The 11,985-nt window shown below is 38.4% G+C and overlaps 1 protein-coding gene across 6 annotated transcripts in view; it reads left to right on the forward strand.

Moving 5' to 3' along the window:
* The window catches only part of LOC118406587 (protein inscuteable homolog), a 30,585-nt gene extending 18,870 nt beyond the window's left edge, over positions 1-11,715 (forward strand). For 4 of the 6 annotated variants that reach the window (XM_035806715.1, XM_035806716.1, XM_035806717.1 and 1 more), the window contains 9 exons: positions 542-718; positions 2,101-2,215; positions 2,995-3,108; positions 3,919-4,044; positions 4,947-5,118; positions 5,914-6,089; positions 6,748-6,970; positions 8,302-8,378; positions 9,359-11,715. In XM_035806715.1, coding sequence (XP_035662608.1) covers positions 542-718; positions 2,101-2,215; positions 2,995-3,108; positions 3,919-4,044; positions 4,947-5,118; positions 5,914-6,089; positions 6,748-6,970; positions 8,302-8,378; positions 9,359-9,490 — 1,312 coding nt within the window. In that variant the 3' untranslated portion in view covers positions 9,491-11,715. The other 2 variants (XM_035806719.1, XM_035806720.1) reach the window with 2 other exon arrangements.
* Positions 11,716-11,985: the final 270 nt, after the last annotated feature.

Raw genomic sequence — 11,985 nt, forward strand, 5'->3', positions numbered from 1 at the left:
ACATGAAAGACTTGTAGGATTTTACTAGCTTTTTACTAGCCGGCAAAGAAAATAATATTCATGTTATTTCTATTTTAATTTGTTTCCTTCACAGAGACCTATTCAATTAAAATTTATCTCTAGATGAGCTTAATACTGTAATTCACAATTGTCTTCAATCATTGGTATCAAGCTTTCACGGCCTGAGAAACTTGAACTTGTTCATGGAACTAATGTTCACAGTGGTGGCAGGTGTGTGTGAAAAGAGTCGGCAAATTATTTGTTATCGGTAATGATAAGTTCACGGTACAGGCATCACCGTGAAAACCATGAACATAAATTTTAAGTACAGTAACTGTTAAAAATCAGGAAGTATTTTGCCATACTACCCCCCTCCCACACCCTTTCATTATCATGTGTACATTGTACTTTCAGGTTGATAAGTACATAAAACTCATAAATAAAAACAAATAATGACATTGTGATATCGGTAGAAAAAATCTGTAAAATGAATACATTTAGTCAATTTGGTTTTAATGCAGTTTTATTTCATTTTACACAGTAAACTGGACAAGGAGCGGTGGAAGAAAGTCCACAGCAATGCCCTGAGAATAACGTGCACGATCCGGTCCCTCCTACATGACATCAGCGCCCACAGTCCCAACCTGGACATCGACGTGTTCCAACAACAACAGGTGGTCATGGAGGAGTGTGCACAGCTCATCAAACATGTCGAAAGGTAAGGGCATGGGTTTGGGGTAGCCTGATTAAATCTCGCTTACAGCAGCCCGCCCAACATCTGCCGGCCCACTCCATGGGGAGGGGCTGGTTACAGCCCTGGATAGCGTGAGTTTGTGTTACACAGACTAGACTTGGGGGTCAGGGTACCAGTATATTGTATACCGGAATAAACTCGTTTTTCTTGTTGAACCAGTCCAGAAAAAACAAAGCTGAAAAAGAATCAGTGGACCCAATGTTGGACTGATTCAAAAAGGAACAGATTATACCGGCAGACGTTCACGTGTTTTGGGTCTTACAGGTCCAAGAAGATAACAAGTTTTAGAGCAAAGTAGATGACAGTTGATAGTCATTTTTCCAATTGTATGCCACACCCACAGAAAACCTTGCCACACAATACAATATACAATACAATGATACAAAAAAGCATGCTGGACAGTGATATTTACAGGCTATTATTCAATGGCATTCAAAACCTGAGTTATTCTTAAAACATTGTTGACAGCATTTTGTAAAGCTAAAATCTATTACCATTGTGTCTGTTGCATTCTTTTTGAATGTATGGGTTTGATTTAAAAGGCATCTGGCTACTTAAAGCACAATGTAGAGAAGAATAATTGTCTTTTACACAAAACCAGGACTTTTCTGGGTTCTCACATTAAAGGGATGCATTCTTTTTGCCTAAAGGTTAACACTTCTATGGTTGACCTTCTATAGAAATTTGGGGAAAAGTTTAGAGAAGACATTTACATACACATTCACATTCTAGTAATACCAGCTAGTTTAGAAGTCATGCACGTAATGTCAGGCAAGTAAAAGTATGCACTGTTTAAGTGACCTTTATGTATATCAGCAAGTACACAGGCACAAAAAGTTTGGAAACTGACAATTAATAACTATGTTTGATTATATCATTCTGTAGGTTGTATTCAATATCAAATCATCATCATCACAGCATAATGTTTGAAATGGACAATTGGTTTTGTTGTATTTTGTCAAGAATTTCACAAAAACTGTTATAGAAAATACTAGACTGCAATTGGCTAGTGGGTAGAGTGTTGCCTTGCAGTTGGTATGTCATAAGTTTGATCCCTGGCTGAGTCATTTCAAAGACTTTAAAAATGGTACATGCTGCTCTTTCTGATTTGCACTCAGCATTAAATTTTGAGAATTTCAAAGAGTATGGTACTTGAACACAGACACCACTGCGTGCCAGTGCTGTAGTGATTGCACAACTGTTGTATGGCCCAAGGGCTATTAAAATAGAGATGGGCACTGCGCTGTGCACCATCTTTTGCAGGAAGGACTTATCAAAATATTCTGCTGGAGATGTTCAATTTCTTCTTCATGTCTGTTGAATGCTGTTTCACTTTGTTGTTCCAGTATTGGAGAAATCAATGGAGAGAAGCCCCAGAAGCTGCCCATGGTACACTCTCTCACGTGCCTGGGGCAGGCCTTCACACGACTCATAGACAAGGTCCTGGCACATGAAGTCAGGGTCAGTGTCAATTCAATATCATTCATCATGAATTCAGAATAAATTTTATAAGAAGATCCAAAGCATATGAAATTGTACTGCTAAACATTGTCAGCCAATCAGAGATTCTCCTACAAAAGGTTTTCTTTAAATGAACTCATGCAGTTCTCTGATTGGCTGACAGCTGCTTAGAGTTTACACCCACATATATAATTGTTCCAAAACACTAATTGTGTTTGTTTTAGCTATCAAGCAATCAGATCGCAGGGCTCGAAATACCACCTGCATATACAGGTTAGTGCAGGTAAAACTGGAGCTGTGCAGGTATTTCTTGTGTCTACCTGCACCAAACCAAACCTGCACTGGGTTTTATACATAAATGTCATATGATGTAGGTGTATCTGGATTGTTATTAGCTGTGTTGAATGTTGCCACCTATGAAGTACAGAAACAGAAAACAGAAAAAAATAGCAAATGGTTCCTGAACAATTTCAATATGATCCATAGTTCCTAAATTCAGTGGAGCAGGTAAACTTTGTCCGGTGCAGGTAATCTTCAATGGTACCTGCACCAGTACAGGTATGCAGAAAAAAGTATTTCGAGCCCTGGATAGTGACACTGAAAAGATCTCTTGTGCGGCGGTTAACAGCAAACTTCCATCCGTGTCACTGACAGAAGATGGATGATATCTGAAAAAAATAAAAATAAAAAAAAATCATATTCTTGTAGCATAACAGTTATGTTATTTGGCATAAGTTTTTACTGCACTTTGCTGAAGTCGGACATGTTTCTGCCTACAGACCATAGTTGAAGGCGTGGCCGACTCGCCCAGTGCCTACTGCATCAAGGCGTCAATCACCAGTCTGGTGGGCGTGGCCCAGGGAGAACCACAGATGTGCCACCTTATAGTCAAGGTACGGAACTTTCATCATGTAGAATTCATCTAGTCTTACCTCCATGAAAAAGTCGTTTTTTGGTCTCCTGGTGGCAGACCTAAGTACTGCAGCAGAGCTTTTGTTGTACAGTATATCTTTTGTCCAATACATGGTGTGTCTTGTTTCATCTCAGCTAATTATCTATAACCCTCTTCAAGTTACAGTCAAACCTGTCTATAGCGGCCACTCAAGGGACCGGACAAATGTGGCCACTATAGACAGGTGGCCTCTGTATAGAGGTGGCAACTTGTAGATAAAATACCCAAGGGACCAACAAAAAGTGGCCACTATGGACAGGTGGCCCCTCTGTAGAGGTGGCCCCTTATACAGGTTTGACTGTATATAATTTAAAAATGTTACAGTTTTATTCTGCACAGGGCCTCACCATATTAGACAGTCATGTAGTGTTCTAACAATGTGAAATACACTATGCCGCCATATTTTCTGTTATGTTAGATTAGTACACTGTTGTAGACTGTTGTAGATAGTTTGTAGTTATTAATAATACGTTATTTGCCATACATTGTACCTGTTACAATCATTGCGCAATAAACTTGACTTGACATGACTTGTAATGTACATGCATGTTTGTGGGCGTGGCCACTAAGCAGCTGTAGGGTAATCAGAGAATCACCAATTTTTTTAGGTTCACTCAATTTTCTGGCTTGCAGCTATTTTCTGTATCGTTAGAAAATACAATTGATATATACAATGTCTAGTCTGATTTAATCTTCTATACATCCCCCCCCACACACACACACACTATACAATATCTATTTCGTCCCATAGGAGGGTGGTGTTCGAGCCCTGTTCACCATCTGTAGACAAGACACTGCCAACTTTGTGAAGTCTCAGGCCCTGAGAGCTGTGGCCACCTTGTGCTCTGTTCCTGAAGCCATAGCTGAGGTGGAAAAGGTATGACTGTTAGTGTAGTGCCTAATACATTCATTTATAAAGTGCCTAAAGCATGCAGTGCAATTGTAATACTATTACGTATCTTAATTTCAGCAGCTGCCGGTTTCTTTCATACACCCGACTTCCACTTGAAGCACTGCAAAGAACTTGGAAATAAACTGGGATGGTGATAAAAAAAAACAACTCTGGGCTCATACAATATTTTATGGAGTGATCTCCTTCCAAAAAATTACAGGAACTTCTGTCAATGAGACTTGAGATGACAGACAGAAATTTCATGCTCGCTAGATCCCTACTAACATTTTCTTGTAAGGCCTAGGAAAAAAAATGTTGTGTTTCCTGTTTCAGTCCTGAAAAAATTAGGGTCGGTAGGTAGGGGATATCTTTTTTTTTTTTAATTTTTTTTAGGCTAGCCAAAAATCTAGTGAATACATATTACTGTAACAATACAGTTGAACAAAGGAAACTGAAATGCATGAGGACACTTGTCTTTCAATGTCAAACTTTGATTTTGTGCACAATGGATACATTAATCCTTCATTAGATAGGACAAGCAGACTGTTTTTACTTCAATAGGAAGCAGGCTGAACAAAAATTCTAACTGGAAGCTTTGTGACTCCTCTGCCCACCCAAAAAAAAGTCTAGGGTCGGCAGGTTTTTCTAGGGAAGGTAGGGAAACAGGAAACACAATATTTTTTTTCCTAGGTTTTCCTAATACAAGGTTTTCCGACAATGTCTCATTTGTTGCACACAGTATAGTTCAGTACATAGTAAAGTAAAGACTTAAGTATAGTCCAGACTATACAATATAACATTCAACTTCAAGTTGGTAGAAAGGGTTTTTACAGTAACAGACTTATTGCTATTTGATTTTTCAAACATATTGTGATGTTGTCCTTCAGGTTGATGGTGTGGGGTGCCTGACGGACATCCTGTGTGACCCGCTGACCACTGAGGCGACCAGGACAGAGGTGGCCGGAGTCCTGGCACAGATCACCTCCCCCATGCTTGACCACTACAGACATGTGTCAGGATTTATAGAAAACATGGAGGACTTACTCAGGGGGCTCATAGGTAAGAATTTTTTTTGGAAACATGATTTGCTTTATCGTCCTATGCAGGTACATCCAACAGTGAAAACCGCCTGTCTGGATGTACCCTGCTCTTTCAACCGTCACTCATAGTTCCTGTGGATATCCCCCCAAACCAGCTGTGAGCCAATCAGAGAATAGGTTTTTAGCTTTCAAAAGGGCCCATATATAAGGGTAAGCTCATCAATATTCATAAGCAGGGCGGTCAGGAACTAAGAGTGACGGTTGAGAAAGCAGGGTACATCCAGACAGGCGGCTTTGCTGTTGGATGTCCCTGCATAGGAGGATGGATTTGTTTTCACTGAATGGAAAAAGGACACACAGGCCACTTTTCCTTGTTTTTTTCTGTGGTCCTTTGGAGCAGATTTAATCAATCAATCAATCAATCAAAAATGGTTTATTAGTAAAACAAAGTACTGGCAGCCAGGGGCTGAATTATGACTTGTTGTACATTAAAATCTCTGCTTACTTAATATAATTAACGTACACAATCAATTTCTAGCATGTGATTGCACTTTAAAACAAATGATCTCGGAGAGTATTGCTGTTTAAGTGGATAGTTCATTTAACATGAATCAAAACATACATAGTTTACAGTTCATAAACATTGTCATTTTTTCTCGTTGAGATTAGCCTTAGCATTGATGGTACCGGACTGTTGCGGAATCTTGTAGTGCGGAAGGTAGGTACTGTCAGTGTTTGTGAATTCCGCAGGTTACGGCCATGCGTTTAACTATAATACAGACATTCAATTTTTGTTTTGTACCCCCCTCCCCAGGTTTATGTGAAACAGCATCCTCCCCTGAGGTGTTCCTCCTGGGATCAGCAGCCATCGCTAACATCACCTTCTTAGACTCCATGGCATCAGAGTTCCTGGCCAGGTACCAGGTGGCTCGGGTCCTTATAACCTCCTCCGTACGTCTTAAAGTCTCCTCCATCTTCATCAAGGATCAGGTAACTAACTGTTTCTCAAGACGCTTTGATTTTATTGTTGAAGTTTCATCTCTATATCACCTTTTCTTCGTCATCTTTTTCTTTTGCTTTATGATTAGAAAAGATAGTGACACTCATGTCTAGCCCCATGCCCTGATTGTATGGAGCTTAATGCTAATAGCCTAATAGTATACTGTTTAGTTAGTAGAGTTTTTAAGATTTATCATGTATCCAATTCATTTCCTCTTTTTTGCAGTTTATAGACCATACAAAAGTCACTGTACATTTTGTTGTGTCAATATACTATTAATATTAGTTAGATGCACATGTGTAGGATCCTACCTCTATTAATGCAGGTCAGACGTTTCAACTACAGTAACTATTCAGTAGTTTTCATCAGTGACACTGAAGAGATTTTGTTGGAGACGGTTCATATATCCTAGCTGTGAATTGATAATGTAAAAAATTAAAAGTGTCATCTAGTTGAAGAACGGGTTTATCCTAAACTATGAACCCTCTCCAACACATATCTCTTCAGTGTCACTGATAAAAACTACTGGATAGTACTGTTGAAATGTCTGACCATTTCCAAAACTATATCCAGTTGCTTGAGTTACTACTTTTTGGCGTTATTACCTGGATGTCTAACTTACAACGGAATTTGTATGTTTGTCTCCAGTTGTGTACAGTGTTAGCGAACGTGGCCATGTTAGAGCAGTGTCGGGAGGATATCATCCAGTGCAATGGACTGACAGTGTTGGTGGGCTGCCTACACGAGAAGCCGCCCTACAACAAGCAGACAGAGCGGGTGGCCTGCGAGAGGGTCCAGCAGAAGGCGGCAATAGCTCTGGCCAGACTGTGTAAGGACGTCATTACGGCCGGAGTGGTCAAGCAACTCAAAGGTGGGGATTTGTTTTGGAAGTCTTGTTTGTCAGCTTTGAATTTGTGACATCTGTATCTGTCTGTATCTGTATAGCCGGTATAACCGCCGTACGAGGGGCGTTCAATAAGTAATAACTCTGACCCACTTCCAGTTGTCTGATCTAGAGGAAATTTTGCATGTGTAATGATTCATATCTCTATAGTTTATGTTGCAAAAAAAATCTCTGAACTAATTGTGGTTTCTGATTTACTGGTGTTTAAACTGAGTTAGGTGTGAAATGGACCAGGTGTGAAATGGAGCCAGTTGAGTGTCGCGCAGTGATCCGGTTTTTGTATTTGAAAGGACGCACACCAAAGGAGACTTTGGATGAAATGAAAGAAACTTATGGTGATGATGCCCCATCATATGACCTTGTAAAACGCTGGCATCCTGAATTCAAACATGGCCGGAAGTCTGTGGAAACAGCTCCCAGACCTGGTAGTTCCTCTTCTGCCATTGATGAGGCATCTGTTGGAGGACCAACCTGGGGTGTCCTACAAAAACGGTGTCCAGAGCTACATCAAACGATAGGAGAAATGCATAACTCTGGGTGGTTCCTATGAAGAGAAAGACTAATAACTGTGCCAAGTTTCATTAATCTCCTGCTATGGGAAATGAGTCAGAGTTATTACTTATTGAATGCCCCTCGTATTTCAAGACAGTGTACATGCAACTGTGGAAAAGAACAAGGCCAGTGGCACTACCATAAGACAAAAGTCTTTTAACTTTCCTTGTAAGAGATGTATTGTTTTTGCACTTATACATGCAACCATGAATTCATGATACAAAGTTTGATAGTCTCTATGATTTTATTTTGCATGACTACTGTCCAACAGAATTGTTTAAAAGAAAATTTTTTCAGCCAATTAATTACTACCTGATATGTGAATGTTATACGAAATTTTGTGCAGTTTTCCAAAGCCTTTTACTTTATGAAAATTTAAAGTACATGTGTTAAGCAGATTTGTGTAACTATTATTTAAATGCAGTGCATGTTACATTGTGTTAGCAAGGGCCTGCTTGCAAGCTGAGGGCATTCTTTGGGTACCTATTTTCTTGTATATGACAATACTCCTCCAATATTGACAGTCCTTTATAATGGATAAAACTGCCTTAGATCCCTGTTTCTATGTGTAGTTGGCTCTGCCACAGCCTGCTTGACAAAGTGTACCACATCCAGTTTGTTCAATAGCCTATGGTGATTGTAACCATGGTATTTTGAGAGTTAAATACCCTTAGCAGTTATCAATGACAGTACTGATTTTTCAGGTTTTCTTAATGAAGTTTTACGATTTTCTGTTGTTGCCACAGGTTTACAGAGACTAGTGGAACTATGCAGAAAGCCAAAGGAGAGAAACTACAGTGACTCAGTTCTAGTAGCCTGCCTGGTCAGTTTTCTTTGTTTCTTTAAGTATAATCTCCTTTAACTTCTAAACTGTTAATATCTTACATTGAAGTAACACTTAGCAGGCAAAGATAATTTTAGGTTAAAGTTTTTAAAACCTTAATGGCTCTTAGATTTTACTATATTATTGTAAGTAACCATACCCCCTTTATTTCTACTGCTGCAGGGGGTTCTTTTTTATTAACCTTTATAGTAGTGATATGTGTTTAACTCCCATACCCCAATTCCTCATTAGTGCTAAGTGCTAAGCAGAGAAAGCAGCATGTAACATTTTTAAAGTCTTTGGTATGACTCTGACGGGATCGAACTCACGACCTACAGAATGCAAGGCAAACACTCTACCCACTTGGCCATTGAACCTGAGTCTCTGTTGTCTGGCAACTGCCTTTTGGTGAATGCAGTTGATGCAGCCACTGGCTTGTTCAACATGTTGATGATGTTGTCATATTTTCCAGGCCACCCTCCGTAAGCTGGCCAGTGTCTGCTGTACTAATATGTTATTATTTTCCAGGCCACCCTCCGTAAGCTGGCCAGTGTTTGCTGTACTAATATGTTATCATTTTCCAGGCCACCCTCCGTAAGCTGGCCAGTGTCTGCTGTACTAATATGTTATTATTTTCCAGGCCACCCTCCGTAAGCTGGCCAGTGTCTGCTGTACTAATATGTTAATCATTATTTTCTAGGCCACCCTCCGTAAGCTGGCCAGTGTTTGCTGTGCTAATATGTTATCATTTTCCAGGCCACCCTCCGTAAGCTGGCCAGTGTCTGCTGTACTAATATGTTATTATTTTCCAGGCCACCCTCCGTAAGCTGGCCAGTGTTTGCTGTGCTAATATGTTATCATTTTCCAGGCCACCCTCCGTAAGCTGGCCAGTGTCTGCTGTGCTAATATGTTATCATTTTCCAGGCCACCCTCCGTAAGCTGGCCAGTGTCTGCTGTACTAATATGTTATTATTTTCCAGGCCACCCTCCGTAAGCTGGCCAGTGTCTGTGGCGAGGATGAATTTTCTCAGGAAGATCTCATCCAACTGGTCCAACCAAGACTCATCGACTCCTACCTCATCTGTTCTTCACTTCAGGAGAGTTTTGTATAGAAGAGCACTTAGGTCTTAGCCTGGGTACCATCTGGATAATAGTTCGCTCCTATGTTCGCTTCTGCTATCCGTCTGGAGACCTGCACATTCAAACTGTTTGGTGCTAGCGTCAGTTAATGAGAGAATTAAGGAATGGGTTCTAGAGCACTCGTTCGATGACAACAGCCCTCCCGCAAGCAGAAGGAGGGCTTGTGCAGTGTTTGAACACCGGTTTGAATGAGCGCTTGAATCCATTACACGATTTGCTCATATATGGGGACCAATCAGCGTCCAAAATCTGGATGATTCCAGACATTAAGATGGTCAGGGTTCCCAGACAGAACAGCAGAGAAGTTGTATATAGTATATAATGAACACCAGAGCGAACTACTTTCCGGATCGATGGTACCCAGGCTTTTAACTCTTAGTTCTCACCTCAACGTTTAGAATCCAACAGTGCCTTTGAATGTTTTTAAAAGCTTTTACCAAAATCCCATTTGGGATGCCTAGCTGTATACAAAATGTGTATGCTACATCGAGCTACAAGGTATTTTTAGAGGCTTTTTAACTACCTCACTTAACACTCAATTTGTTGCAAATGCATAGTACATGTATTATAGTAAAAAGCATTGAAAATTTGATATTTCTTTCACAAAGTCAATATTCAGAAGTATTATTAGTCATCACAGCTTCTCAAAATCATGGTTAAGATTTTTTAATGTCAATTTTTGGATCCTGGGGTTTATGATTCATTGAATCTATTAAGTTATAAGGGTGGCATCTAAAACACTTATTCTGCTTTTGTAATTAGCTTGTTATTTGAATATTTCCCTCAGTAAAATTTTCTCGAACCAAAAACTTACAGCCTTTTAATTTTCATTACATTATAAATTGTTTTTATATTTGTTATGTGGAATTTGAGACCAAATCACAATTGATAAAGTTATGTTGTCAACTAGAGTTCTTAAGAGAATGATTGTACAAACCCTCCCCGTGCATAAAAACACACAATTCTATGTACTGTCAGCTCTAATTATGTTCCAAAAACCTTTTTTACACACCTGATGAACATGTATGTCTGCTTATCATAATTATAATTATAAGTATATTTTGACACCTTCTTTACTAACTCTGATGCATTGTCAGCTACAAATTATGATATCTCAGATTAGAAACCCATATTGTTGGTAGCTTCAATCTACTTCAAACTATATCTAATTGGTGTTGTTAAAAGATATAATATTGTCAGTATCCTTCAACATTTATAATTTGATGACTATGGACTCCAACAAGTTGATATGCCCTGTTTTAAGTGTAGTATCTTCTTGATGATACTGTCTGCCATTCATTTGGTTATTTTAGTACTTGAGAAGTACAGATATTTATGTATATTAAACTATAGCTGATACTTATAGTATTTTAGTAGTTTTTTAGTATATTTAGTGACAAGTGTGGTTTTAGCAGTGGAAAGACAGATTATATTTTGTATTATTTTGCTTTTTTTGTTGCTATTTTCTGTCGGCTCTTCTATGTTATACAGGTTTTGAATTATAGATCATTATTAATGTTATTTATGCTGACAGTTCATTTTCTGTTGCTTTTCTGTAGATATTATATCAAAATTTACTTGACTTTAAGTGGTTTATCTTTTTATGTTGATATTTGTATTATCATTTGAAATATGATAGTTTGCATACTATTATTTCCCTGAGCTTGTGTTATTATTTCTACGCTAATCTTTATATAAAGAGAGTATACAGTATCAGCATTGGTGTGCAAAGTTGCAGTCAAGCTAATATATGTCATCCTCATTCTGACTCATTTGACTGTCATTAATTGCATTTTATTCAATCTGTGGACAGATATGGAGTAAGAAATTTCTACCAAGTACCTCTTTTTTGATGTAGATGCAACAAAACAATTAAGAAATTAGTGAATGCTTGTGAATCAATGTTTCAAGTAATTGTTTAGTAATCTAAGAGTAACCTTGGAGACTCAATCTTGTATTGTTTTGAAATTTGTAATGATTATTATTTTTGTAGCAACAATATTACAAGATTCTGTATGGCAGATCCTACATGAATTTTTGTAACTGGTTAATGCATTTTCATCTGTTTACCAAAATTAATAAATTAATATCATTCTAAGTGATGGTAGCTTAAAAGTGGAACTGTCCATATGTTCTGATGTATGAAAAACATTATAGAAATATGTAGTTATGATTAAAAAATAAATCTGAAAACCCGTGTGTTTGACGTGTGGGCTTGCCTTGGTATGCAATTTTATTATCATATCATAATGTGTTTAAGGAACATATTGTTATGATTTAATTTTTTGGATAAATGTACACACATAGGATGGCAAACTCAAGTGACAATATTTTATTTTAAAGGCACAATGTGAAATTGCCTACACGTGGACTTGTTCTCTTGGTTTGGAACAAGAGGTGTCTGAATATGCATTGTACTCTTACGTTGTTCTATTACGTTGCTACAAAATTGTCTGAAAATAATAAT

Source organism: Branchiostoma floridae, chromosome 19 (assembly GCF_000003815.2).
Source record: "Branchiostoma floridae strain S238N-H82 chromosome 19, Bfl_VNyyK, whole genome shotgun sequence".
Classification (NCBI taxonomy): Eukaryota; Metazoa; Chordata; class Leptocardii; order Amphioxiformes; family Branchiostomatidae; genus Branchiostoma; species Branchiostoma floridae.